General features: G+C 47.8%; 1 protein-coding gene across 1 annotated transcript in view; it reads right to left on the bottom strand.

Annotated features, from left to right (window-relative positions):
- The window catches only part of usp34 (ubiquitin specific peptidase 34), a 71,457-nt gene that overhangs the window by 20,715 nt on the left and 24,242 nt on the right, over positions 1-26,500 (bottom strand). Inside the window, exons 7-45 of the mRNA XM_061083532.1 lie at positions 26,079-26,271; positions 25,367-25,428; positions 24,024-24,105; positions 23,290-23,382; positions 23,037-23,162; positions 22,815-22,944; positions 21,789-21,919; positions 19,746-20,461; positions 19,084-19,298; positions 18,871-18,989; positions 18,130-18,257; positions 17,947-18,036; positions 16,949-17,044; positions 16,724-16,806; positions 14,810-14,964; positions 14,477-14,590; positions 14,261-14,360; positions 13,873-14,035; positions 13,362-13,488; positions 13,103-13,253; positions 11,919-12,019; positions 11,296-11,505; positions 11,070-11,195; positions 10,697-10,819; positions 10,272-10,355; positions 7,536-7,622; positions 7,197-7,397; positions 7,031-7,113; positions 6,905-6,945; positions 6,666-6,790; positions 5,621-5,773; positions 3,771-3,875; positions 3,584-3,639; positions 2,855-3,159; positions 947-1,110; positions 768-833; positions 478-624; positions 331-387; positions 9-86 (exon numbers count right to left, since the gene is read on the bottom strand). Coding sequence (XP_060939515.1) covers positions 9-86; positions 331-387; positions 478-624; positions 768-833; positions 947-1,110; positions 2,855-3,159; positions 3,584-3,639; positions 3,771-3,875; positions 5,621-5,773; positions 6,666-6,790; positions 6,905-6,945; positions 7,031-7,113; positions 7,197-7,397; positions 7,536-7,622; positions 10,272-10,355; positions 10,697-10,819; positions 11,070-11,195; positions 11,296-11,505; positions 11,919-12,019; positions 13,103-13,253; positions 13,362-13,488; positions 13,873-14,035; positions 14,261-14,360; positions 14,477-14,590; positions 14,810-14,964; positions 16,724-16,806; positions 16,949-17,044; positions 17,947-18,036; positions 18,130-18,257; positions 18,871-18,989; positions 19,084-19,298; positions 19,746-20,461; positions 21,789-21,919; positions 22,815-22,944; positions 23,037-23,162; positions 23,290-23,382; positions 24,024-24,105; positions 25,367-25,428; positions 26,079-26,271 — 5,386 coding nt within the window. The remainder of the gene's footprint in view (positions 1-8; positions 87-330; positions 388-477; positions 625-767; positions 834-946; positions 1,111-2,854; positions 3,160-3,583; positions 3,640-3,770; positions 3,876-5,620; positions 5,774-6,665; positions 6,791-6,904; positions 6,946-7,030; positions 7,114-7,196; positions 7,398-7,535; positions 7,623-10,271; positions 10,356-10,696; positions 10,820-11,069; positions 11,196-11,295; positions 11,506-11,918; positions 12,020-13,102; positions 13,254-13,361; positions 13,489-13,872; positions 14,036-14,260; positions 14,361-14,476; positions 14,591-14,809; positions 14,965-16,723; positions 16,807-16,948; positions 17,045-17,946; positions 18,037-18,129; positions 18,258-18,870; positions 18,990-19,083; positions 19,299-19,745; positions 20,462-21,788; positions 21,920-22,814; positions 22,945-23,036; positions 23,163-23,289; positions 23,383-24,023; positions 24,106-25,366; positions 25,429-26,078; positions 26,272-26,500) is intronic.

The following is a 26,500-nucleotide window of genomic DNA, read 5'->3' as shown; positions in this document are numbered from 1 at the left end:
ATACTCACGTAAATGTTCTTCATGTCTGCTACTTGACATCGGACTGTGTAGAACTCCTCGGCCGTCTGACTGACGTGGTCACAGTCCTGAAGACAAACACACAACACTTTCACTTCAACATGCACTACACTTGGATTCACACTCTGATAATAAACGTCCCAAAACAGATGAAAGGGTGAATAAGACTCGATGCAGGATAAAGAAGAGATTAAAAAAAGAGGCGGAGCTTGGGTCCTCACAACATCTGTAGCAAACGTCTCATTTTAGAAATACAAAATCTGGATTGTTTATATTTCAATGATCCTCAAATCAAGTGAATCTCAAACTCACCAGAGAAACCACGTTGTTGGTGATGACGCCTCCGAACAGAGTCTTCACTGTGTTTTTCTGAGAGTCAAGAAAAACAAGACGACTCATAAATACGACAGAAACACATTTTTATTAATTTTGACATTAAGAAGAAGACGAAGCGTTTACCAGCTCCTGCGACATCTCCTCTATCTTGGTGATGAGGTCGGTGAAGAACTCCGTCATGTCCTTCTGCTCCCCGGTGTTCAGCGGCTGCTTGTCCATGGTGTAGGTTTTGCAGAAGGGTCGGGGGTTGTATGCTTTCCTCTCACTCTCCTGGACAGACAGGGCGAGGACAGGTGTCAGAGGAAGAATCACACACACAGCACATCATCAACCACAGACTCAAAGACATTCAGCAGAAACCCTGAACATAGAAAGTGTTGGAGGATAAGAAAACCTCAGAGGAACAAACTCACCATGAGATACGTGAACATCTTCTGCAGCTCCAGCAGGGTGGTCTTGTGTTTGATATCCTCCGCATACTGCAGACACACACACACACACGATGAGGATCTACATGCTTTCTTGGATTTGAAGGATGTATTTTCCTGAGGAGCAGCAGCAGCTTCCTGTCTCCGTGTCCCGACGCACTGACCTTGGCGGTGAAGACGGCCTGCCGGGCCTCAGGGATCATGTAGAGCTGCTGGATGGTGGAGGCCAGGTAGCAGGTGGCTCCCAGGTTGGTCAGACCCACGAAGCGACACTCGGCCCGGACGTCGTCGTGGGGCCAGTAGTCCCACTTGTACGGGGCGTGCGAGGCTGCAGGAGGAGAACGAGGTTTAACAACGTACTGTATAGATGTTTTCAGACAGACAACCAGAGAGGAGGCTCCGGACCCTCCCCGGCCCTCTGGTGAAAACATGTCAAACTGAGTCCAGGTCAGAACCCAGCCAGAGATCCTCCAGAGGATTCAGGTGAGCGTCTGGAACACGGGACGGACGCAGAGAAGAGGACGAATGTGTCCAGAGCTTTTCATGAGAAGAGCCGACACCAGTTCGATGAGCTGGAAACAGAAACCTGACGCAACACCTCAAACAGACGAGCGTAGAAACGTAAGCAGCGACTTGCTCGTCCAGGTTGTCGACTGCAGTAAGTTACTCTGCTGGTTTCTCACGTGGGATCGAGTTCTGTTGTGTTGACGCTCTTGTGTTTGTGTTTTCCTTGAATGCGTTTGTGTGAGTTGTCTCTGTCGTTCACACAAGGTTCAAAGTAGGGCTGCAACAAACGACTATTCTGATAGTGGATTAGTCACCGATTATTGAAACGATGAATCGACTAATCGGATTATGAATGACACAAATTCTCAATTGCTCTCATTTAGCAAACAGCTTTTAAATTTAGCTTGAGGTTGTTCGAGGCATGTGATGACTGAAAATAAAGGCACAAAAGATTTTTACTTCATTCCAAAAAAATGTCTTTAAATAAACTTTGTTGCATATAAGGGAACTGTTGACACAAAAGCAACGAAAAATCAAGTTTTTGTCCATTTAAAAGCAAGGACAGGCAAAGTGCTAATAAAACAAATAAATTAAAAATCAAGTATTCATTTTTCCTGTTAACAAAAATTACGTTTGTCAGGCAATAGGATAACATTTCGCTTTTAAACTCGTTAATAAAAAGTTTAAACCATATTTTTGTAATGGATGCTAGAATCCTGCGCACAGGAATAAACGTGTTTATATAACATCTGACATCTGAGGCGAGTCCGCATCGTCTCCGTTACGATGTCACACGTGACTCCTCCTCAAATGCGTGTGTCCTGCTTCCATGGAGAGCAGGTCCTCTGTACACATACTGCAGGTAGTTTTTTTCGGGCTGTTACGGGTGAAGTTCTCCGGAACTTTTTACTTTCTGAACGCGATGCTGCTGCAGCGGAGGACGCCATTGGTCCATGTTTTTGACGCTATTGCACATGTGCGACTTTCAGAGATAGGAAGGAAGCGAGATGGCTCACTCCTCAGCTGCTTCCATCAGCCCCTCCGGTAAAACGACGTTTAGTTCAACTGCACGGCACGAAAAACACGTGTTATGACGTAACCAACGAATCATCGACTAGTAAATTCGTCGGCGACTATTCCTGTCATCGATTTTTGTCGACGACTTCGACTAATCGTTGCACCCCTAGTTCAAAGTTTCAGCTCCGGTTGTTCTGTCTCTCCAGCATTAATCCCACCTGAGGGGACGATGGCTGGTGGATGAAGACAGATTTCACTGCTTCAAAGCTCAAATTGAGTCGGATCCTCGTCCTTCAGGACTTCAGACACAGAGTGTAGCCTGCAGACCAGCTCCCTACAGGACAAGCAGAGACCTGCTGGACTCGCACTGATCACGTGGCAGAACCAGGACTCCAAATAAATCACAGCGTGTGTTTTCTAACACATTGACATATCACATTGACGTGTATATATTCAAATTAAAAAGCAAAGAAATTCATGGCGTTTCCGATGTCACATAGTGATGAGGATGTGTTCCTGCTCTCTCCTGCAGCAGCCTGTGTCCTCACCCTGCATGTGCTGAGACATCACCCAGTTGTGGAGCAGCCGGTAGTTCTCCACCGAGCCCTTCACCGTCTCCACCAGCAGGTCGTAGGCGGCGGCCCGGGCGGCGTGGGATTTGCACTTGGGCTGGGCGCGGTCGGCCAGGCTGGGCAGGAGGAAGAGGAGGTTGTGGACATCTCGCAGGAACTCCTGCCCCTCGCGGGAGAACTTGAAGGGCGGCTTGTGCTTGAGGACGCTGGTGGCGAGCCGCAGGAGGCCGGTGAGCCCGTCGTCCTCGATCAGGCCGTCCTGCTGGTCCAGGATCTCACGACTGGCAGAAGAACACGAGGAATATTAAACATGTCTCTTCTCTACAACCTTGGATTTGAAGTCTCACAAAGAGCAGTAAGAGTTATAACGTGAACTGAACATCTGCTCAACAAAGTCTCACAGGTTGTAAACCAACCAACAAAATCCTGTCAGGTCGTTAATCCAGATTATTTTAAATCACTTCATTTGCTAACAACTATAAAAATAAACCAGCGGTCGTCAAAAACAGGAAAAATCGAGTTTTCCTACAATCTGTTATCGCAACATCTCAGATTGAACCTTTATGGGTCCAATGCAAATTTTCTTCCAAATTCAGACTTTGACCGTTGGTTTCACAATAAACACAAAATGATGTGAGAACTTTCCGCAGCACAAAGCTTCATTGGAACCAGTGAAGGTCCTGGTTTAGTTCGGGGTGGTCTGACCTCCGGATGCAGTCGGCGAGGTGTCGGGCCAGAGCGTCCAGGTCCAGCAGCGTGGTCTGCACGGCGCCGGCCAGCGACAGAGAGGGAGAGACCTTCTGTGAGTTCAAACAGACCAACGCTAGCAACAGATCCATGAAACATCAACACTGCAAACCAATCACACATGGAGCCGCTGACAGGAACGCACCTGGCTGGCGTCTTTCACGTGGATGTTGTCGATGAGTTTGCAGAGCAGCCAGAAATATTCTTTACAGCCCGTCCTCAACAGAGGCTCCTCTTCGTAGTCCTCCACCTGCAGGACACGTTACAATCACACTCTTGTTTATTGCAGCGTCCTAATAACACGAAGCTAAGTCATAAACATCCAGCTGGAGACGCTTTCACACCTCGTTAGCTTTTCAGTTTAGTCTGAACCAGATATCAGGTGTGAAAGGTTGTGTAAGGGAAATATAACAGTTGACCATTATAATCATGTATTTCCCGTCTGTTTGATCATGATTGAATCGCTAGACACAGTAACCTGGTTTTCTCTATGTTAATGTAACCTTTATCATGCTGCCTCCTGTACTATTGAATGTGTATTGACCTGATTACCATAGCCACTGTAACCTTAATTTTCTCTCGACACTAAATGTTTATTGCTGATTCCTCTCTTTGATCATGCTGCGTTTCCTGTAGCCACTAAATGCATATTGCCTTGATTGCCCTCGACTAGTCGTGCCCTCGACTCAAGTGATCAAAGGATCTCAACCTTTGACTGTTTAACACACCCCCTCCAGTATGGGAGTGGTTAGCCAAATGTATAAAGACAGTGAACTGTTTTCTATCTGGGTGCATATTACAAACTAAACCCTGCGGTGTGCACCATGCTCGAGCATTAAAGGTGACGATACTGTAAGAGTTTTTGAGACTCGTTTCTTCGTTGGTAGTGGGGATTGTAGAAATTGCCACGACAGTTCCGAAACTGAACGAGTGAAATGGAAGCAACGGAACAAAACGTTCTCAGGGTCATAACGATTCAAACAGCATCCGTCTGCAGCCGGTGTGTCCCAGCGTCTCGGAGCTTTGATCCCAGCGTCTCGGAGCTTTGATCCCAGCACATGGACCATGTCTCACAGACACTTGAGTTCACTGCAGCAAAGATCAAATCCAGTCGGGTCATCGTCCCTGAGGACTCCTGGCACAGAGTGTGGCTCGCAGACACGTCTCCTTCAGGGTTCCCACGCTTGCCTTGAAAAAAAATTCCACGCTACCTCCTGATTTTCCAGGTACCATATTAAGTGATGATCTATAGGCCCCTGAAGCTTTCCGCCCCCCCTTCCCCTCACACACACAACCCCCTAGGACACCTGACTACTTACTTGATTTAAAAGATGTGCCAGTCAGGTCTACATTGTAAATGCTTAGAGATTATGTCTTGTTGATAATATCAATGCATGAAAGTGTAAAATATCATGCAAGCTGTAGATGAACAACAATTTATTGAACTGGAACTTTGAGACACATGAGCACTGGGATTGATATATGTTCTCTCTTTCACTCCTCTCCTATCTCATCCTGTCCTCTTCTCTCCACACCTCCCCTTTCGTGTCCGCTCCTGTCTTCTCTTCCTACTCTTCTCAACTCCTCTCCACTTTTCTCCCTTTTCCTCTGTCATCCTCTACTCTCTTATCCTCCTCTCTTCTTCTCCTCTTTCATCTTCTCCCCTCTTCTCTTCCTCCTCCCTCTTTCCTCAATAATCCTCAATTTGCTCAATAGTTTCGTTTTATTACTATTTTACACATCATCCAATCAAATTTTCCAGGACAACTGTTTCAATTTCCATGTAAGTGTTCACTTTTGCTCAGTTTCCGTGACTTTTCCAAACCTGGAAAATGAAAAAATGTATTCCATGTTTTCCATGGTTTCCAGGTACCGTGGGAACCCTGTCCTTTCTATGGAAAGGGTTCCTTCTATGAGCAGGTGTGTGTGTGTCTACAGGTGTGTGTGTCTGTGTGTGTGTGTGTGTGTGTGTGTCTGTGTGTGTGTGAGACTCACCCTCAGCGGTTTGAGGGCCTGTGCGTCAGGCAGGAACTTGAGCAGCGTGGAGGCGGCGAGCAGCAGGAAGGATCTGTTGATGGACTCTCCTCCCTCCAGTCCCGACAGAGACAGCTTGTAGAGGCCGTTACACGCCTCGTGTCTCACTGCCGGCTGACGACAACAACAACAACAACAACAATGAACAAATTACACAATAACCCGATGAACACAGAGGGGAGGAACTCATCCAGTCAGTGAAGATGACACATGATGATGTTTTGTTCCTGTAACTTTAAAGTGCCGGTTTCTCTCCTGGACTTTTCTTCTCTGGTGTTCAGATCCTTTGAGATCACGTGACGATGTGGAGACTTTGAATTAGGACTTGATCTCGTTTTCCTTTGATGTTGAACAGAGACGCAACGTTCAGGCATCTCAATGAGGGCCAGACCCGTTCATCAGCTGGCCAATACACATCAGCTGATTAGGTTTTACTTCACAGGATGTAAAATGTCTGCTTTATCTTTTACATCAAAACTATTTTATTTTCCTGATCAAAGTTCAATATATTTGGTTTAAAGAGTTAAACTGTAAAATATCAGGGCCTCATATCCATTCTTTGTCATAAAGGTTTTATAATCACATGTTAGGAATAACTGAAAATTGTATTTAAATATATGTATCAGCTGATATAGATATTTGACATATTTTACTCCCTCATATCTGCGTTGTAAGATCAGCCAGGTTCTAATTTTAATCTTGTTGTTGCCGTCAGTTTTCTGTTGTATCAATCGACTTTCATCCCTGACACTGTAAGATTGAATGCACTCGTTATACCTTATTAAATGTAATGCTCCAAAATCATACATAAAATGTCTGGTTTAAGAGAAAAGGTGAGAAACGCTCATTCACTTTCTGGCAGCCGATTTGTTTAGCTTAGCATAAAGACTGGAAACAAAGGGAACCAGCTAGCCTGTCCACCAGTAGCAGATATTTGTGACGTATTAATAACAGGATTGATTCCACGTTTGACGTCTTGGGGCTTGTGGGCGTTTTGGTGGCTCACCTCGGGCACCAGCAGGGTGAGTTTCTTCAGCCAGTCGTGGAGGTGGTCGCTGTCGGCCAGGCTGGACTTCACCAGGGAGGAGCAGTGGGCCCAGCTCACCAGCAGCCACATGGAGTAGTGAGTCACTGCCGGGAAACACAGGGTCAATAACAGACCTGCAGCCAAGTCCTGAAGGTTCCTCTATGTGAGAAATGAGTTGACTTCCTGTGTGAACATCGTGTAGAAGAAGAATCTCTCACCTTCGTGTCTCGACCTGTGGTCAGACTGAGCCTTCAGAACTCTACACCGCAGACAGGAAGTAGGGATGTTAGTATTTCAACGCCACTTTGCAAACATCCCGTACTTTTCTTTACAATGAGTGTCACCTGTGTGCGAGGTTGTCGTAGGTGTAGGCCACGTTGATCAGGCGCTGGATGAGGTTGGTGCCTTGCACGAGGCTGAGGAACACCTGCAAACCAACACACACATCAGCGCATGATCGATAACAACACTTCAGATTCGCTTTGCTGCTCCAGCCGCTGCCGTGCTTACCTCCGTCAGCCGAGGGATGTGCAGACCTTTCCCGTGGTCGACCGTGGACTTGCGGGACTTGCCCGGCCACGCCCGTTTCCGCTGGCTGTCTGCGAGGCCGGACCAGGAGAAGACGTCGTGGTAGGCCAGGTCCAAGTCCGCAGGGTCCACCGCAAACTGGCAGATGAGCTTCAGCAGGCAGGCCAGGCAGTCGAGCAGCCACTGCAGAGCAAACACAGAGAAGTCAACAACACAGTTCCATATGAAAATGTGAAGTATTCATTTCATTCTTTATTCTTCACTGCATTGAGAAGCTGGGACTGAAATCTAAACTCTTGTATTGAGACCACGCTGTCTCACCACGGTCCAGGACTCCTGGTCTTTGGGCTCCAGGATGCCCGAGTTGAAGATCTCCAGGAGCAGCTGAAGACCTCCGGACGAAACAAACTTCAGGAGAGAACAAGAGAAACACAAAAGTCACCACTGAGCGGGGGGATTCTTCAGCTGCTGGTGTCGGTGGTGGTGTCGTTGGTGGTGTCAGATGTGTCGGTGGTTTTGGTGGTGTCGGTGGTGGTGTTGGTGGTGGTGTTGGTGGTGTCGGTGGTGGTGTCGTAGTGTCGGTTGTGTCGGTGGTGGTGTTGGTGGTGTCGGTGGTGGTGTTGGTGGTGGTGTCGTAGTGTCGGTTGTGTCGGTGGTTGTGTCGGTGGTGGTGTCAGATGTGTCGGTGGTTTTGGTGGTGTCGGTGGTGGTGTCGGTGGTGGTGTTGGTGGTGTCGGTGGTGGTGTCGTAGTGTCGGTTGTGTCGGTGGTGGTGTCGGTGGTGGTGTCGTAGTGTCGGTTGTGTCGGTGGTTGTGTCGGTGCTGTCGGTGCTGTCGGTGGTGTCGGTGGTGGTGTTGGTGGTGGTGGTGTCGGTGGTGGTGGTGGTGTCGGTGGTGGTGGTGGTGGTGTCGTAGTGTCGGTTGTGTCGGTGGTTGTGTCGGTGGTGGTGGTGGTGGTGTCGGTGGTGGTGGTGTTGGTGGTGGTGGTGGTGGTGGTGTCGGTGGTGGTGGTGGTGGTGTTGGTGGTGGTGTCGGTGGTGGTGGTGTCGGTGGTGGTGGTGGTGTCGGTGGTGGTGGTGTCGGTGGTGGTGTCGGTGGTGTCGGTGGTGGTGTAGGTGGTGTTGGTGGTGTCGGTGGTGGTGTCGGTGGTGGTGTCGTAGTGTCGGTTGTGTCGGTGGTGGTGTTGGTGGTGTCGGTGGTGGTGTTGGTGGTGGTGTCGTAGTGTCGGTGGTGTCGGTGGTGGTGTTGGTGGTGTCGGTGGTGGTGTTGGTGGTGGTGCCGTAGTGTCGGTTGTGTCGGTGGTGGTGTTGGTGGTGTCGGTGGTGGTGTTGGTGGTGGTGTCGTAGTGTCGGTTGTGTCGGTGGTTGTGTCGGTGGTGTCGGTGGTGGTGTTGGTGGTGTCGGTGGTGGTGTTGGTGGTGGTGGTGGTGGTGTCGGTGGTGGTGGTGTCGGTGGTGTCGGTGGTGGTGTCGATGGTGTCGGTGGTGGTGTCAGGTGGTGCAGGTGGTGGTGTCGGTGGTGGTGTCGGCGGTGGTGTCGGTGGTGTCGGCGGTGGTGTCGGTGGTGGTGGTGTCGGTGGTGGTGGTGGTGTCGGTGGTGGTGGTGGTGGTGTCGTAGTGTCGGTTGTGTCGGTGGTTGTGTCGGTGGTGGTGGTGGTGGTGTCGGTGGTGGTGGTGTTGGTGGTGGTGGTGGTGGTGGTGTCGGTGGTGGTGGTGGTGGTGTTGGTGGTGGTGTCGGTGGTGGTGGTGTCGGTGGTGGTGGTGGTGTCGGTGGTGGTGGTGTCGGTGGTGGTGTCGGTGGTGTCGGTGGTGGTGTAGGTGGTGTTGGTGGTGTCGGTGGTGGTGTCGGTGGTGGTGTCGTAGTGTCGGTTGTGTCGGTGGTGGTGTTGGTGGTGTCGGTGGTGGTGTTGGTGGTGGTGTCGTAGTGTCGGTGGTGTCGGTGGTGGTGTTGGTGGTGTCGGTGGTGGTGTTGGTGGTGGTGCCGTAGTGTCGGTTGTGTCGGTGGTGGTGTTGGTGGTGTCGGTGGTGGTGTTGGTGGTGGTGTCGTAGTGTCGGTTGTGTCGGTGGTTGTGTCGGTGGTGTCGGTGGTGGTGTTGGTGGTGTCGGTGGTGGTGTTGGTGGTGGTGGTGGTGGTGTCGGTGGTGGTGGTGTCGGTGGTGTCGGTGGTGGTGTCGATGGTGTCGGTGGTGGTGTCAGGTGGTGCAGGTGGTGGTGTCGGTGGTGGTGTCGGCGGTGGTGTCGGTGGTGTCGGCGGTGGTGTCGGTGGTGTCAGGTGGTGCAGGTGGTGGTGTCGGTGGTGGTGTCGTAGTGTCGGTTGTGTCGGTGGTGGTGTCGGTGGTGGTGTCGGTGGTGTCGGTGGGGGTGTTGGTGGTGTCGGTGGTGGTGTCGGTGGTGGTGTCGGTGGTGTCGGTGGTGTCGGTGGTGGTGTCGGTGGTGGTGTCGGTGGTGTCGGTGGTGGTGTTGGTGGTGTCGGTGGTGGTGTCGGTGGTGGTGTCGGTGGTGGTGTCGGTGGTGTCGGTGGGGGTGTTGGTGGTGTCGGTGGTGGTGTCGGTGGTGGTGTCGGTGGTGTCGGTGGTGGTGTCGGTGGTGGTGTTGGTGGTGTCGGTGGTGGTGTCGTAGTGTCGGTTGTGTCGGTGGTGGTGGTGTCGGTGGTGGTGTCGGTGGTGGTGTCGGTGGTGGTGGTGTCGGTGGTGGTGGTGTCGGTGGTGGTGGTGTCGGTGGTGGTGGTGTCGGTGGTGGTGTCGGTGGTGGTGTCGGTGGTGTTGTCGGTGTCGGTGGTTGTGTCGGTGGTGGTGTCGGTGGTGGTGTCGGTCGTAGTGTCGGTTGTGTCGGTGGTGGTGTAGGTGGTGTCGGTGGTGGTGTTGGTGGTGGTGTCGTAGTGTCGGTTGTGTCGGTGGTGGTGTCGGTGGTGGTGTCGGTGGTGTCGGTGGTGTCGGTGGTGGTGTCGGTGGTGGTGTAGGTGGTGTCGGTGTTTAGGTGGTGTCGGTGGTGGTGTCGGTGGTGGTGGTGGTGTTGATGGTGTTTGTGGTGTCGGGTGGTGCAGGTGGTGTCAGGTCCTACCTTGCAGCTCCAGGTGTTCTTGCTGTTTTCTATCTGATCCTCACTGGAGTCGTCCGAGTCTGGATACAGGTCACTGTAGCTTCCCTGGAAACACACACGTCAGCTCCCAGTCACACACAAGAAGAAACCAGCACAAACGCACAATGTGTGACACAATGTGTGTGTGTATAATATATCATGGAATGTAAACAACTACAGACGACACACAACTAAAAGGTCAAAGTGTAAATCCAGACTTTAGATGTTCAGGAGCTCATAACGGTTTTTCTGAAGTAACAACATTCGTTTCTGTTTTGATGAGATTAACAAAATTCTCCTCTGGTTTTTGGGGAAATTAATTCAGACGATCTCAAAAATCCTCAAACTACACAAACATGTCTCATTTGTGTAGTTTGTTGTTGTGTTGTGTGAAGTGTTCCTCTTACCGTGGACTCCCTGTGGATGCGTCGGTTGGGTTTGCCCAGAGACTCGATGATCTCCAGAGCGTACAGCAGCTTGTGTGGACTCTTGATCCTCAGCAGCTCCTTCCAGCACAGACCCTCCCCGTTCTACACACACACACACACACACACACACAGACACACACAGACACACACAAAGGTATTCAGTGTTTGACAGTAAATCACAGCAGGAGGAAAGTCATCTCTCTTTTCCCTGTGTGGTTGCTAAGTTTGCAAAAAAGCTTCTGTGGAGAACGACTGGTTCTCTTTCTGTCTGTGACTGTGATGATCTCACACCAGAACCTGAAGCTCGGCTACGGGAGCTGGTGAGAGGTGTTTGGCGAAGGTGGCGACTGACCGTGTCTTCTGAGATGTTCTGGAAGGCCTGCAGCATCTTGGGACACGTAGGAAGGAGCATCAGCAGCTCCCAGACCCGACGAGACAGATTCTCTGCGTGGAGGTGGAGCTCCTCGCACCGAGCGCTCTGGATGAAGCACGGGGGTTGAAGTTCACGGTTATAGAAGAAGAAGATGATTCAGTTTGGTTTTCCTGAGGGTTTCGGTTTAAACCCAGCGATCTCTCACCTCCGGGCTCTCGTGGACCTTCTCGGTGCTGGGCGGCTTGAAGCAGGCCAGCATCTCCAGCAGGTCGAACAGCGTGGTGAGGTGCGGCTCCTGGAGGAGCAGCAGCATGGGGATGTGCTCCTTCTGTGGAGGAGGCAGACAGGAGGCCGGCAGCTGGATGCCCTCCCCCTTCCTCTCCCTGCGCGGAGCTCCGAGAGACACGAACACCATCTGGGGAGAAGAAGCAGCAACACAACTCTGCGATGACACATCTGTGTTGTACGACTTCAGTTCATTGTTTCAATCCAGCTACACACAGGAAAAAGAGTAATACTTCTGAGCTGTGGCCGAGTGCCTCCACCAGCCGGTCTAGTCTCAGTCCACATTCACTGTGACCTTTGACCTCTCAAATCAATTTAATTTTGATTTGATCCAAGTGACAACTGGTCATAATTAGACCTTAGAGTTCTAATCAGAACAAGCAGAACGGCTCATTTTCCATCTGTGTTCCAGATAAATCACCTTCACAAGAATGTTTTCACTAGAACCAAAAGGATTAAATGGACCCGTTGGTTATTTTAACCTTCAGTTCTCATCACTTTGTTTTGGTTCCTTTGAGACACAGAAATAGATCCGAGTGTTACCTGCATGTCTTTGAAGCCCAGCTCGTGCAGAGTCTTCTCATCGTAGTCGGTGGTGAGTTCGTGGCCGGAGGAAATCATCCTGACGGGTCCCATCAAACCTCCTGAAGGACACAGGGACAGACGTCACACACAGGCAGGAGCTTTCAGAACCAGGGATGCAAAGGGGTGGAAAGTTTCCGATAAATTTCCGGAAACTTTCCATGGGAAGTTTAGCTCGGGAATTTTGAAAAAAAAAAAAATACGCAAATTAAACGCTGAGCAATAAAAACATCCTTCAAAACTCTATTTTAAAGATGTATGGAACGTTGAGTTTCAACCCTCCACTGGTCATTCTTCCATCACATGCACAGATAACTCCCAGCATGCTTCACTCTACAGCAGGGCTACTGAGGCCTGCTGTAGAGTGAAGGACTAGTCAGGTAAGTTTCCATGATATTACTGGGAAAATATATTAGCATGCTGATTGAGGATTGTTCATCTGTTCATCTAGCCTATTTCCATTCATTTATCCATCAATTGTAAAATATGTTTACAGACGATTCCAATTGTTTGGCTAACTATTTATATCTCTGGCATTGCATTAGTGTTTTTTTACAAACTTTTTTCTCATCTTATTCTACAGAACAATGCCACGTGCACTCTCTCATGTGTGGAGACATTTCACCTCATCCAATGTAGAAGGAAAGGCTGTGTACATTTGCAAATACTGTGCAAAGACCTATGTTAAGAATGACACAACGATGCAGAAGCATATAGTCAAGTGCCCAACGTTTCCTCAGGGCTCAAATCAGCCTATGACACAACAAAATGTTTATATTTATGTCAGTATATGACAAGGTAAATACAGTTAGTATAAATTACCCACAACATTTCCAGTTAATTCCCATATATTCCCGTTTATTCCCGTTTATTCCCGTATATTCCCGTTTATTCCCGTTTATTCCCGTTTATTCCCGTTTATTCCCGTTTATTCCCGTTAATTCCCATTAATTCCCATATATTCCCGTTAATTCCCGTTAATTCCCGTTAATTCCCGTTAATTCCCGTTAATTCCCGTTAATTCCCGTTAATTCCCGTTAATTCCCGTTAATTCCCATGGAAAGTTTCCAACTTTGAATATTCCCGAAATTTTGCAACCCTAGTCAGAACAAAGGGTCAAAGGGACGGAGGCTGCAACTCTTTACCGGGGAAGTCTGCCGGCTGCCGGCTGCTCTGGCCGAACTCCTGCAGCTGAGCCTGCTGGTTCATCTGCTCCTTCTGTAGGTTCTCGTACCAGTGGGTCACCTCAGCTCGCAGGTCGGCCACCTGGTCGCTGGGGTACATCTCGATCGTCATCTGCAGAAACACAACACACCGACGTGAACCTGGGCCGGACCCGCTCGCCTGAGGACACACGAGGTCACTCCGGTGGTCCGCTACATGGTGGAGGGTTTGTTGTGTCACCTTGTCCGGGAGGCCGGCGGGCTGACACACGATCCTCAGCGGCAGAGACTGCTTGTCGCTCAGAGCCTTCAGGTGGCTGCTGATTCCCGTCCCCTCGATCTGCCACTGCCGCAGGTGGTACGCAAACCTGAGGAGCCGGACATGGTTACTGAGACACGCCCAGTGGTGGACTCACTGCTCTGTGACGCCGTGGCTACCTCCACGCTAAGACTCTGGTTTTAAAATGAGAAAACGAACGAGGAACAGTGACGGTGAAAAGTAAGAGCAAGTGTGGTCTGGTGGTCCAGGCATGTGACTGCTGAGAACCAATCAGGAGGAGGCAGCGGGCAACCGGGGTCACGTCTCTGTGCGTCCAGACTGAAACACAACCCTGAAGTTCTCAACCTAAAACATGTAAAGTGTGAAGGCCAGCCGTAACCGGTGATGGGTTTTAGATCTAAAGCGAGTTAGTGTGGATGGCGTGCGTGTGTCTGAGTCCTCGTGTGAGGGGGGGGTGGGTCCCGTGGCGTACCTGCGTCTGAAGGCCTCCAGGTGTGTCTTGAGCATGAGCAGCCCCCGCTCGATGCTGGTCAGGCTGGAGTGGGCGTCCTTCTCCAGGTTAGCGGACGCCATCAGGAGACTCTCCATACACTTCCTGATGAACTCCTGCTCCTTCTCCAGACCCGTCTTTCCCGCTGTAGAAGTCAACACAACAACACGTCAACACAACACGACAACAAGTCAACACAACACGGGGTCAAAAGGGGGAAATTTGAATGTGTTACGTGCGGATCAAGTGACTCAGACGCTCGTGTTCTCACAGAACATCCAGAACATTTCAGGAAAAGGTCGTTAGATATGAAATTCAACCTGCAGCTCTGTGATGTTCAGTGCATGGCGTGTCGGGGGGGGGAACTGACCGTTGATGTAGTAGGAGTTGATGTACTGGATGGCAGCGCGGCTGATGTCGGCAGACTGAGCTCTCAGAGCGATGCCCCACAGCTGGTCCATCCCACACAGCTGGAGACACACAAGAGAGAGGGAGGGTTAAGCACCGGCTCGGATCGGATCGGACCACAGAGTGAAGAACGTCTGAGGAGAAGATACGAGAACTGATGAAAGAAGCGATTGAGCACCTCGCAGCTGGAGGCGTTGTCCAGGGCGCTGGTGGCGAGGCGGGCCAGGTTACACAGGTGCTGGAAGAGGTTGAGGCCGGTCATGCTGATGGTCTCTGGCTTCAGCTGAGGCATCTGGAGACACAGAGAAGAATCAACACACAGCTGCTGCTGCTGCTCCAGTGCTTCTGACATCGGTCACAAAGCTCAGATCATTCTCCACAAACTGGATTCAACACCACGAAAAGATTCCAAGAAACTCCATGAGCACAGAAAATCCTCAAACTGAAATATTCGGACATCAGACAAGTTTAGTAAACTTCTTATTGTTGAACACTGTGTCCTGGTCTCTACCTTCTCCAGGAAGAGGTGCTTGTAGGTCTCCATGCCCATGGCGTGCTGGTCCTTGCTGCGGACCTGGTTGAGGAACCAGTGCAGCGCGTCATCGTAGCACTCGGCGTCCTCCACCAGACAGTGCCACAGGATGTCCACCTGCTCCAGACTCAGTCCTGAGGGACGGAGACAGACGTTTACAGACCAACCGAGTGAGAGTGGAGTCGGACCTTCTCTGCACCGTGGTTCTCCTTTCCCTACTGCCTCCATACGGCTCCTGGGTGTCCTCCAAGTGTCTGTCAGCCGCTAAAGACCTGGTGTCAACCACGCCACAGGAGCAGTGTGGAGGGATTTATGTTTTTTCCTATTGACAGGAATCGTTCCTGTGACCTGAGGTTTCTAACCGTCTGTGTCTGAGGCTTTAAAGTGCCACAGGATGTCCACCTGCTCCAGACTCAGTCCTGAGGGACGGAGACAGACGTTTACAGACCAACCGAGTGAGAGTGGAGTCGGACCTTCTCTGCACCGTGGTTCTCCTTTCCCTACTGCCTCCATACGGCTCCTGGGTGTCCTCCAAGTGTCTGTCAGCCGCTAAAGACCTGGTGTCAACCACGCCACAGGAGCAGTGTGGAGGGATTTATGTTTTTTCCTATTCACAGGAATCGTTGCTGTGACCTTGAGGTTTCTAACCATCTGTGTCTGAGGCTTTAAAGGGACTCTTACCTTTGTTGCATTTTGACACTTTTTGGATAAGGTTAAATTGGTATTAATAAGGTAATGACACTCTAAAATGCAAGACAGACCCACCAGGAGTAAAAACAAACAATTATTTCACTCTCATAATATTTAGTGAAAACTTCAACCAATAAAATTCTTCGGACCGAAGGACCTTATTGGCCGACAGGCCTGTCTGTTTGCTGCATGGAAACCGACAGGAAGCCCGTCTGCTTCTTGTGGCGCATTCGGGCCCGTCATCAAGGCATGTGAATGTAAATGTATATAACTTACCGAATCCATTGCTTTGGTAAACAAAAACTCACGTGCGTGCGCGGAGGCAGTAGATTGTAAGTCTGCTTGTAAATAAAGTTTCTTCAAAAAAACACCGCGGATGGGAACGAGGGGGTGGGGCATTGGAGGAAGGCGGGATGATTTAAATGTGCTGTAATTCTCAAATGCAACAAAGGTAAGAGTCCCTTTAAGCATTGTTACACATTGTTACATCAAACTGGGCCCAATGTGGTAAAAACTGCTAAACGGGTTCTAGTCCATCCTCATCAGTGTTATGTAATCTTCTCTCGGAGCCACACACAGCGGGAGCATTGTTCTCGGCAGAACGAGGCTCAGGTTGCATAATGAGGTTCTATTTTAACATGGTTGCCTGAAGTCTCACAGACACACACAGCGAGCACAGGAGTATCTGCAAGGTTCTACAAATCTAATCTGAGTTCTTATTGCGTTTCAAGCTTCTTCACTCGCAGCCGCTGCCGTCTGCTCAGGAAACCTGGAGCCGCCTGAGCCGTCTTCGTAGAGACAGTGACAGCAGCGTCTGGGGATTATCAGGAATAACAAGGATATAAGTTCTGCAAAGATGTGCTGATGTTTTGAGAACCAAAAACCAAATTCAGCTTTCTGTAGCCCGATGTCACGAGGGAAGGTTGAGTCATCGTGGCTGGTGATAACCACCATAAAATAAAAACAGCAAAACTGATCAATGGTTTATTTAAGAGTTGATCGCCCCTGTCTTTCTCTCTGAGCAGATTTCCAGGAAACTTTGAGGAAGGATTTTTACAAACGTGTGAATTCAGGAATTTTGAATCACCTTTTTTGAAACATTGTGACATGGGGCAGTAATTTGGTGCAGCTTGATTCAACCTAAGGGGACAGTTGGGTCACGTGACCCAGGGCACCAGTCCACTACATGAAGCTGAGTCTTACTGAAGTGGTCTGGAGATCCCAGCGTGGAGAAGACACAGGTGAGGAACTGCAGGCGGACCTGGACCTCCGCACTGTGGCTGTAGCTGCAACAACAACAACAACAGAAGAAGAAGACAACAACAACAACATTTTATTTCATCTCGAGCTTCAAGTAAATCTCAAATATCTTGAGGGATGAGATCAGGATCTTTGTGTGTCTGAGGTGAACCCCCCCGACAGACTCACAGTGCAAACTTGTGCCGCTGCTCTCGGACTTCGTGGATGTAGTGTTGCAGGTTGTCGAAGAACAGCTTCATCATGTGCAGCTCTTTCTCCGCCCACCTGACCGAGACACAAACATCAGCACAAAGCAGAACGGATCCATGTCTTAACTATTATGATTTCAGGAAGTGTCTGAATGATCAGCCTCAGGTGTGCGGCCTCCTCTCCCCCCCCCCCGACCTGAACCTACAGTACATTAGGGATGGGGGAAAAAAATCGATTCTGTTACAAATCGCGATTCTTGTGAATGACGATTTTAAATCGATATGCTGCGTCCCAAATCGATTCTTACAAAAAAAAAAAAAAATAAATAAATAAATTATTTTTTATTTTTTAAAAACATATTTCTTGGTTTATACCGGGGGGGATATATGGGAGGAGCAACATCACCCCAGAGCATGTTGACCAGCTCTTGTTTTTGCACAAGAATCTAAACATACCCAAGCGCTAGCTTTGCATCGCCTACATGCAAACACCAATAGCCTACTTTTTGTTTATTTCAAAGTTTATATTTTAAGTAAACTTTTATTCATTCTATTTAATACCTTTTATTAATTGTTTAAAAGTAGCCTAAGTGGCATACATGTCTTAATCTGTCAGTTTGTGTGCAGTTGACAGGGGCTATACAATAATAGGGCACATTTTTATTTATTTTCTCGATTGGCTGCCCGGCAGTTATTAAGTTAATGTTAATATTTTAAATAAAACTGGTAAAGCTCTAAGTGAATTTGACTGTGTTGTATTTGAAGGTATGATTCAACATTTTTCCATGGTCCAGTATTTAGAAAATTAAAAATAACTAAAAGAAATCCCAGGAAATCGTAATATCGAATCGCAATACTTACAGAATCACAATACATATCGTATCGCCACCTAAGTATCGTGATAGTATCGTATCGGGAGGTCCCTGCCGATTCCCGTCCCTACAGTACATGGTCACTGAAGGAGGAGGAGCTACTCACATGGTGATCCAGTGAGTGTCGTAGCTCGAGCCGAACTGCTGGAAAGTGCCAAATAGTTTTGGTAGTAGACGCAAGGAAACCACAACGGACCTGAGAGACGATGACAAGATGAGGATCCAACACAAGAGGGTAAGGAAAAGAAAGAACACCACTGGAAATATGAGTATTTTAGGCTCCTCCTACCTGTGATGGGCCAGGTTGTCAAGGCAACCCTCGATGAAGCGCATGCGGATCTGTCTGTCGGTGAACCAGCAGACGAGCGAGCACAGCAGCTTCTCCGCTTCGTTGATCAAACCTTCAGACAAGTGGATCTGAAAGAAACATTTGATTCCACAGGTAAAACCGACACTTGTTTTAGAATCATTAGATTAAACATTTTAAACTGTAATAAATAACCTTTAAGACCTTGATGAGGTTTGCAAGCTCCTCCCTCTAGAGCCAGAGGGGATGTGTGTGTTTGATATGTTGTTATGTGACAAACTCAGGGGAACGGCAGAGTGCATGATGGGAAATGTAGTTGGTTTGTTTAATGGCGCTGCAAAACATGTCTCAGAGTTTCATCGATTAAAACAACGAGGAAAATAACAATGAAGAAGAACAAGAGCGAGACTCAGTCTGTAAGAGACATGTCGGAGGAAGAGGAAGAGGATCTCTGCGAGTTTGTCAGCATTAAAAAATGTTCATGAACTTCAGGGAATACTCAAGGATTTGCCATAGATGCTAATAAAAGCTAAACGTTAAAGCTATCACATGTTTGATTGTATTTCAGGTCTCTAAGTGGAAGAAATGTATGTTTTTGTAAATGTTGGTAATTCTTTCAGCTCCTCAGAAAACCTCAGGGGATTGTTTTCATTCTGGGCCTCAGGTCTTCATGGGTTAAAATAGAATTCAATTTTAATAAAAGTGAATAAGAAGCGTGTGTACCGCGTCCTCGTCCTGCACCAGGTCCCACAGCAGCGTGTTGCCCTTCTTACACACGTTGTCCAGGTTGATGTCGGTCACAGCGTGGCTGCTGGAGTACTGGTGCTTGTGAACAGCTGGACCTGCAGAGACAAACAGAGTCAGCTCCTCGGCCTCGGGGGGGGGGGGGGGGGGGGGGGGCGTGCTCACGGTGAAGACCCGGTGGGAGCAGCTCACCTTGCACCAGGTGCTCGTGGTAGATGGAGGCCAGGTTGGGGAGGTGCTGCTGGAGGTGGGAGCTGAGCTCGGCGTGGGAGTTGATCTGGACCAGCTCCTCTTCGCAGCCCGACTCCTCGCCGTCGAAGTCCGCCATGTTCTTCTCCGACTTGGCGCTGACCTGGGAGCTGCTGCAGCTCACGTCGTCCGCACTCAGCATGTCCTCCACCGTGGGACTGAGAGGGAAGACGTGGGTTTATTAAAGCAAGTGTTTACAGGGAAGTGAGAGTTAAGATGGCCACTGATCCTGAAGCAAGATTTCTATATCATTTCCTGTGAATATTCATGGTCCCCAGAGGTGTCAGTTCTATCACCAGCATCAACATAAAATATAAGAAATCTACGCATTAAATACAATAACTGTGAAACAAATATGTATTTTCCTGGGCTCTGACAGACTTGTAAAACCTTTGTCTTTATGAAAGTTGTCTTTAAATGTTTGATTTGATTTTATTAAGTTTCAGTCATTTTGCTGCTTCGTCCTCGTCTGGTTCTTTCATTGTTTTGGTTTTACTTCTCGTTAAGTTTTGTAGCATTGTTCAGAAAGTGCTATGTTAATAAAGGTTGATTATCATTTCATCATCATATTGGTACTCAGCCCTGTGAGGGACGGACGGCCTCACCCTTCGTGGTGGTGGTGGTGGTGGTGGTGGTGGTGGTGGTGGTGTTGTGGTCCGATGAAGCGCCGGCAGTTAAAAAGTTCACCGCCCATGGCGTCTCCCAGGAAGTCCCCGGGCCGGGGCAGACCGGGGGGCTCCTGAGGCCCCGGCGCCATCTGGGGGGGGCCGATGTCCAGCGGCTGCTGCTGGGGCTCCGCCCCCTCGGGCCGGGACGATGCCGAGCAGGCGTCCAGCATCCTCATGTGGCCTTCTACAGAAGCTGACGCGGCTGTTGCCATGACAGCAGAAGTCTCTGTGTTGAAGGGCAGAGCCTTGGGTTTGCCCCCGCCCCCTGGGCCACTAGGCCCCGCCCCCTGGCTCAACCCTTCGCCAAGCGCCTCCCCCGCCTTCCTTTTCCTGGATTCCGGCTGCTCCCGGGACTCCTTCTGCTGACCGCCTTCAGCAACAGATCTGTTCCCCTCATCTTCGTCCTCTTCGTCGTCATCATCGTCCTCCTCGTCGTCCTCCTCCTCTTCGTCCTCCTCCTCCTCCTTTAAGGCCTCGCTGTCGGCCATGTCGTCGGAGTGCATCTCGCTGCCGGGGCTGCCTGCTGATTGGCTGGCTCTGCTGGAGGCGGCCTCGTTGCTGGAGGCTTCGCTGCGGCCGCTGCTGCTGCCCGGGCCGCTGCTGCCCTCCTCCACGCTGTTGGCCGTCTCGTCCGAGCTGCCCTGCATCGACTCCTGAAACCACAGAGACACCGGGGACGTTAGAACCTCCAGCAGCGCCTGAGAGCTGCCGTCAGGGATCAGGTCCGTGGAAGCAGCTGAATCGTCTCGTGTGGAAACGAGAGGAACACAGCAGGGAACATGTTCCTCGGGAGCGTAGACATCATGTAAAGAAAAGCAAGGAATGTAAAGAAGGTGCATCAGGACCAGAGTCTTCCTCTGTAAACACAGTAAACTGAGAACATGAGCAGAGTCATTATGAAAGTGTCTGAGGGTCTGAAGCTGGTTTCATACATGAAATCACACGTTGGGGAGTTTGTGTTTTAAATATGAAGCAGCACAGTGTTAATTTTGGCAGCTATTTTTGATTTAGTCTTAGTCTTTTGACGAAAATGCATATTAGTTTTAGTCTAGTTTTAGTCGACGAAAACAAATTACATTTTAGTCTAGTTTTAGTCACATTTAATAGCCACATTAAACTCCTTATCTTCCCTTCTCAGGTCCAGGGATCCCCCCCCCCCCCCCCCCCTGTGTTGTGTCTACAACTGCGTACTAGTCTAGCTTGCAGTACTTAGGTTGTCCATTAGATGTCCCTCCTATAGGTCTATAGCAGGGGTCGGCAACCTTTACTATCAAAAGAGCCATTTTGCCCCCTCTTCCCCCAAATAAAATTTGTCTGGAGCCGCAAAACATATTTGATAACAAAGCTGAGAAAATGTTATATAAAGTTATACTATACTAATCTGTAGATTATTGCATTTATGAAATTATAGAACAATAAAGAAAACTGTTGACATTTTATTTATTTTTACCTGTTACAACAAAGGGAAACACCAAATGCTTATGAAGAGGAGAAGAAAATACACAGGCAAGTGTCGGCCTACTTTGAAATAAATTAAACGCAGAACTATGTAGGGTTATTTGAGTCATCCCCATATTTGTGGGAAATGTATGAAATAAGAAGTACCCTATTTTGAAATAAATAAAAACATATAGCTGCAGCCTATATATTTTAGTTGGCGAAATGTGAAAACAAAAAGTGAAAGCAGATCAGACTGGAGGAAGACACAGAAGCTGGAGCTCGGTAGAAACCAGCTGCAGCCTCTGATCTCACTGTTCACTCATTTCGTTACGTCTTCGTCTCGTCTTAGTCATGGGAAAAGGGGCGTTAACAAATATTTTTCGTTATTGTTACCGTCAACGAAATTAACACTTAAGCAGCAGGAGATTGAGGTGGACAGACAGAAGCATCTTTCTTCTGCCTCTTGTCATCTCATTCACTCCCTCAGCTGGGTGTGTGTGTGTGTGTGTGTGTGTGTGTGTGTGTGTGTCTGTGTGTTACCTCTGTGTCAGACAGCCTCTGCTGGCTCCTCTTGCTGCCGGTCATCATCTGGTCGTCCATCTCCATGTCGCTGCCTCCGCTGTGCTGCGTGTCACTGTTGTCGCTGCTGTCTGGACTCGCAGCCGGGGAACCTGACAACAGACGGGAAACTACAATAAGTAACATACAGGAAACACACACACACACACACACACACACACACACGCACACGCACACGCAGTGCAACATCACTGTATCAATCATCATTCGCACACAAACATCAGGAGCAATTTGCAGGGTTCATACACATTTTGACCAATGGATTTCCATGACTTTTCCATGACTTTTCAATAACTTTAAACCAAATTTCCATGACCGAACATTTAGTGAAATCTCAGTGTGTACGCAAAAAAGTGACAAAATGTAGTATTCAAACCAACAAAGGACAAACCCAAGTATGCCTGCTTATATTTTGAGAGTATTTCTTTAAAAGCATATGAATTATTTAAAACTCAGCGTAAATAATGAACGACATGAAAATATGAATTTAACAAATTTCCATCACTTTTCCAAAACTTTTGGGAGATTCTTTTATTCCATGACTTTTCAAGGCCTGGAAAAACACATTTTAAAATTCCATGACTTTTCCAGGTTTTCCATGACCGTACGAACCCTGAATTTGGGCTTTGACAAGCAGACTGAGGAGAGTGTCCGACCCGCTCGACCTCCCGAGACATGTTGTCCCTCTTTACTGACAGACTCATTATATGTGCAGACATTTGTATTCTGTTATAATCAGCTCATGGATCTTTGAGTTATGGCCAAAACCGTGTGTTTGGCTGCCGGGACCTTTGACCACCAAAATCGTATCTGTTCATCTTTGAAACCAAGAAACTTAAGAACTTCCTTGGAGGCAGTGGGACGATATCAGATGAATGAGCTCACAGTGATCTGGACCTTTCACCACCAACATCGAACCATTTGTACCAGATCAAATGAAAGTTTCCTCAGGTTAGACAAAGCTTCAACAGTGAAATGAATCCAGACCTTTCTTGTTGCCCATGGGGATGTTGGTGTTGAGCAAGGAGGCGAAGGAGCTCTGTTTGGAGAGCTGAGCCTTCGCTGCCAGAGCGTTGTTCCACAGGGCCTTGATCAGCATGGAGGCCAGGTACAGCGTCTGAGGAGAGAGAGGAGAGCTCGTGAGTGATGGTCGCGGCGCCGCTGGCGTTCACACGGAGTCGGGGGTTCGTCCGTGTTGTGTTGATTTACCTGCTCCGTGTGGGCGCTGGGGTGCAGGCCGGACACCAGGTTGAGGACGTGGCGGAGCGGCACTGGGTCCAGGTTTTTAATGAGTGAAGGGAAAAGGTCGTGGATGTAGCGGCTGCAGTGTTTCAGCTGAAAACACAAAACACACACGAGTTATGAATCTTACATTTGGAGAGAAGGAACATGTGCTTCTTTAAAAAGCAGGACAGAGATGAGCAGGAGTGAAGCTGTGCAGTGTGAGTCTGTCCCGTCCCACCTGAGCTGCAGCCCAGATACAGTCCACATGCTGCGTGCTGAGTCGACCTTCTGCAGCCAAGAAGTTCAGGATCACTTGGCACTGCTTAATGATCTGAAACACACACACACACACACACTTCAGGTTGGCTGCACTGGGGGGAAGTGAACTGTGACAGAAGGGAAGACTTTTGTACCACCAGGGGGCTCTCTAGCAGAACAATAGACAGACAATAACAGACAATAACAATAGACAGCTTATTGTGAGGTTGTGCTGTAGCAGTAAATCGGTCACAAGTTCTTTTGTCAATTCCAAACTGTTGATTGATTTCCAAAGAGCCGAATAGGATTAATCACATTTTCTTAAATACACAATGTCATTTTCTGCCACTAGAGGTCTCATTTGAGTTTGCAGACATGGTGACGCAGTGAGGCATGATGGGAGGTGTAGTCCTCTCCTGGTTAGGACTCCAGACCCGAGTCGAGCTGCCGCTAACGTTAGCTCAGCCTGTTTCTCTGAAAACTTGAGATCCAAAACTAAAATCCTTCATCTGCTACAAATATAGATTAAAAAAACCACGGAGATCTAAGCATGTGACTTCAAACTGGATTAAGAAGTTTCTTCTGACTCTTCTGGAGGAAGTGACGCCACCGACAGCGGACGACATGTTATCTTGATTCAAACAACAGGTCTCTGCAGGTTTGAAAACATAAAGTAAGAACATATTTACATATACATCACATCACTGGTCTCACCTCAATGTGCAAATTGGGTCCAAATATGTGCTCCACCACATTGTTGTGAATCAACCAATCGGCGAGTTCCTTTGCGATGGAGCTGGAAGCAGGAAGCAGAATCACAGTGAGTTCTCAGGTCGACTCAGAACTCAACGTGTCGTTCACTTCCTGTTCAGTCGTATCACATCAGTTCATTTATAATGCAACAGGTTCGTTCACAGGAGGGAAACTGGACGAGCTCAGAATCAGGGTCATCTTTCAAATCAAACACATCTTTCAATAAAGAACTTTAATTGATCCTCGTTCACTATTTGATTTACCTCCGCATGTTGTCTGTGTATTTTAACATAGTTTTGTTGTGATGCTGTATTTAAATGTGTTGTTCTTTTACTAAATACATTAGTTTGTTTTAATCAGGGTTCCTACAGGTTTTAACAAGATAAATTTAAGACTTTTTAAGACCTTTTTAAGACCACTTTGAATAGAATTTAAGACCTATTTCACGACCATACTGGCAAAAAGTATGAAGGAAAATTACTATGAAAGAAGAAATAAGTCACAGAATTACTTACAAAGTAAATTTATACCCATTCAACATAAGAACAATAACAATACACAAGTCAAACAAGCTTTAAACATGCTTTAAACATGCATTAAACATGCTTTAAACATGCTTTAAACATGCTTTAAACATGCTTTAAACAAGCTTTAAACATGCTTTAAACATGCATTAAACATGCTGAAATAAATTGAAATAAAAGGATGTTCCATAAAACATGTCTAAAGAAGGAAATTAAACATCCCATCGAACACTACAAAACCTCTAACTTCTCAGCTCTGGCCGAATCCAATTTAAGACCTTTTTAAGACTTTTTAAGGCCTAAAATTTCGATTGTTTAAATTTAAGACCTTTTAAGACTTTTTAAGACCTCTTGGGAACCCTGTTTAATAATACATTTAATAACACATTTACAAAGAAATAAGCCAGTGTTTTTATATATGAAAAGGTTCAAACTCCAAACTAAACTATTTTAAATCTCTGATCTTATTTGCCTCAGTCTTGAAATGTTTTAATCCTGTTTCCACCATTTTAATCACTTTGATAATGTGTTTTGAAAAGTGTTGTTTAAATAAAAGGTAATTATTATAATGTCTCTGAATGAAAACAGCAGAAATGTTGCAATGAGCATCTGATAAAACTGAGCAGAGTTTGTCGATCTCATTAAAACACACTTATAATATAATATAGTATTATTTTGATACAGTAAAATACATAACACCAGCTCTGATTATGTTGATTAAATTACTCTATTACTCTTCAGCATAGATTCATGTTCGTTCATCCGTTTCAGCAAACTTACGTTTCTGTGTCAGACACCAGGGACTCGTTGTTGCAGACGTCGTTGAATGTGTGGAGCTGATTCTGAGAAAACAAACACACAAACACACACACACACACACAAACACACAAACACACAAACACACACACAAACACACAAACACACAAACACACAAACACACAAACACACACACAAACACACAAACACACAAACACACGATGCGTGAATAGATAATACATCACGAGCCCTCGGCTGAATTAATAATAATCATCTCTGATTTTCAAGAACGTTCATTTATCACAGCATCAGTCTTAAATGTCAACGTGCACAAAGGGGATAAGACGCCACCAACAGGCAGCCAAATGAACTGCACCAGTACCTTGATTAAAACTACAGATTTCTCCAGGTTTTTAAATACAATGTTTATATATAAAACAGGTCTGGATAAGTTCATACATTTCAAAGTGGAAAAGCTGCTTATTGAACCTTTAAAGTCACAAAAAGAAAAATTAATCCTAGTGTGAGAAAATGTATATCACTCCTGTATTACATATTTAACACTTACTACGACATGTGTGTAACGTATTTGTTACAAATACTTTCAACTCTTTCAGGGCTTAATGTTTGAATTATTTGCTGTTTCTGTGTTTCGGTTGTTTCCACGCGGCTGTGAGGATTCCGGTGAACAACCTCCCGGCCTGAAGCTGAGCCGGGGAACCCGAGTGTGACTCACGGTGATTTGGCTGAGTCCGGCCAGCCTCATGGTGAGCGTGGGGGACATGAAGTACTTGAAGGCCAGGTCCAGGCTCTCCTTGTCGAAGCACAGCGCGCTGTCCAGCGGCTCCTTCACCGTGCTCCACATCAGGTCGGCCATGTTGCGAGCCGCGCTCTGCCGCAGCTCCTGGTCCGACAGCTTACACAGATACCTGCAGACCACACGGCGCCCGGAGGCAGATGGGTTTTATATGCAGGGTTCATACACATTTTGACCAATGGATTTCCATGACTTTTCCACGACTTTTCAATAACTTTAAACCAAATTTCCATGACCGAACATTTTGTGAAATCTCGCTGTATACACAAAAAGTGACAAAATGTAGTATTCAAATTAACAATGAGAATTCCAAGGCAAACAGTAAACCTTAAATGACACAA

This window comes from Limanda limanda, chromosome 2 (genome assembly GCF_963576545.1).
Source record: "Limanda limanda chromosome 2, fLimLim1.1, whole genome shotgun sequence".
Classification (NCBI taxonomy): domain Eukaryota; kingdom Metazoa; phylum Chordata; class Actinopteri; order Pleuronectiformes; family Pleuronectidae; genus Limanda; species Limanda limanda.
The sequence above is the reverse complement of the archived record's forward strand: the minus strand, read 5'-3'. Positions and strand labels throughout refer to the sequence as shown.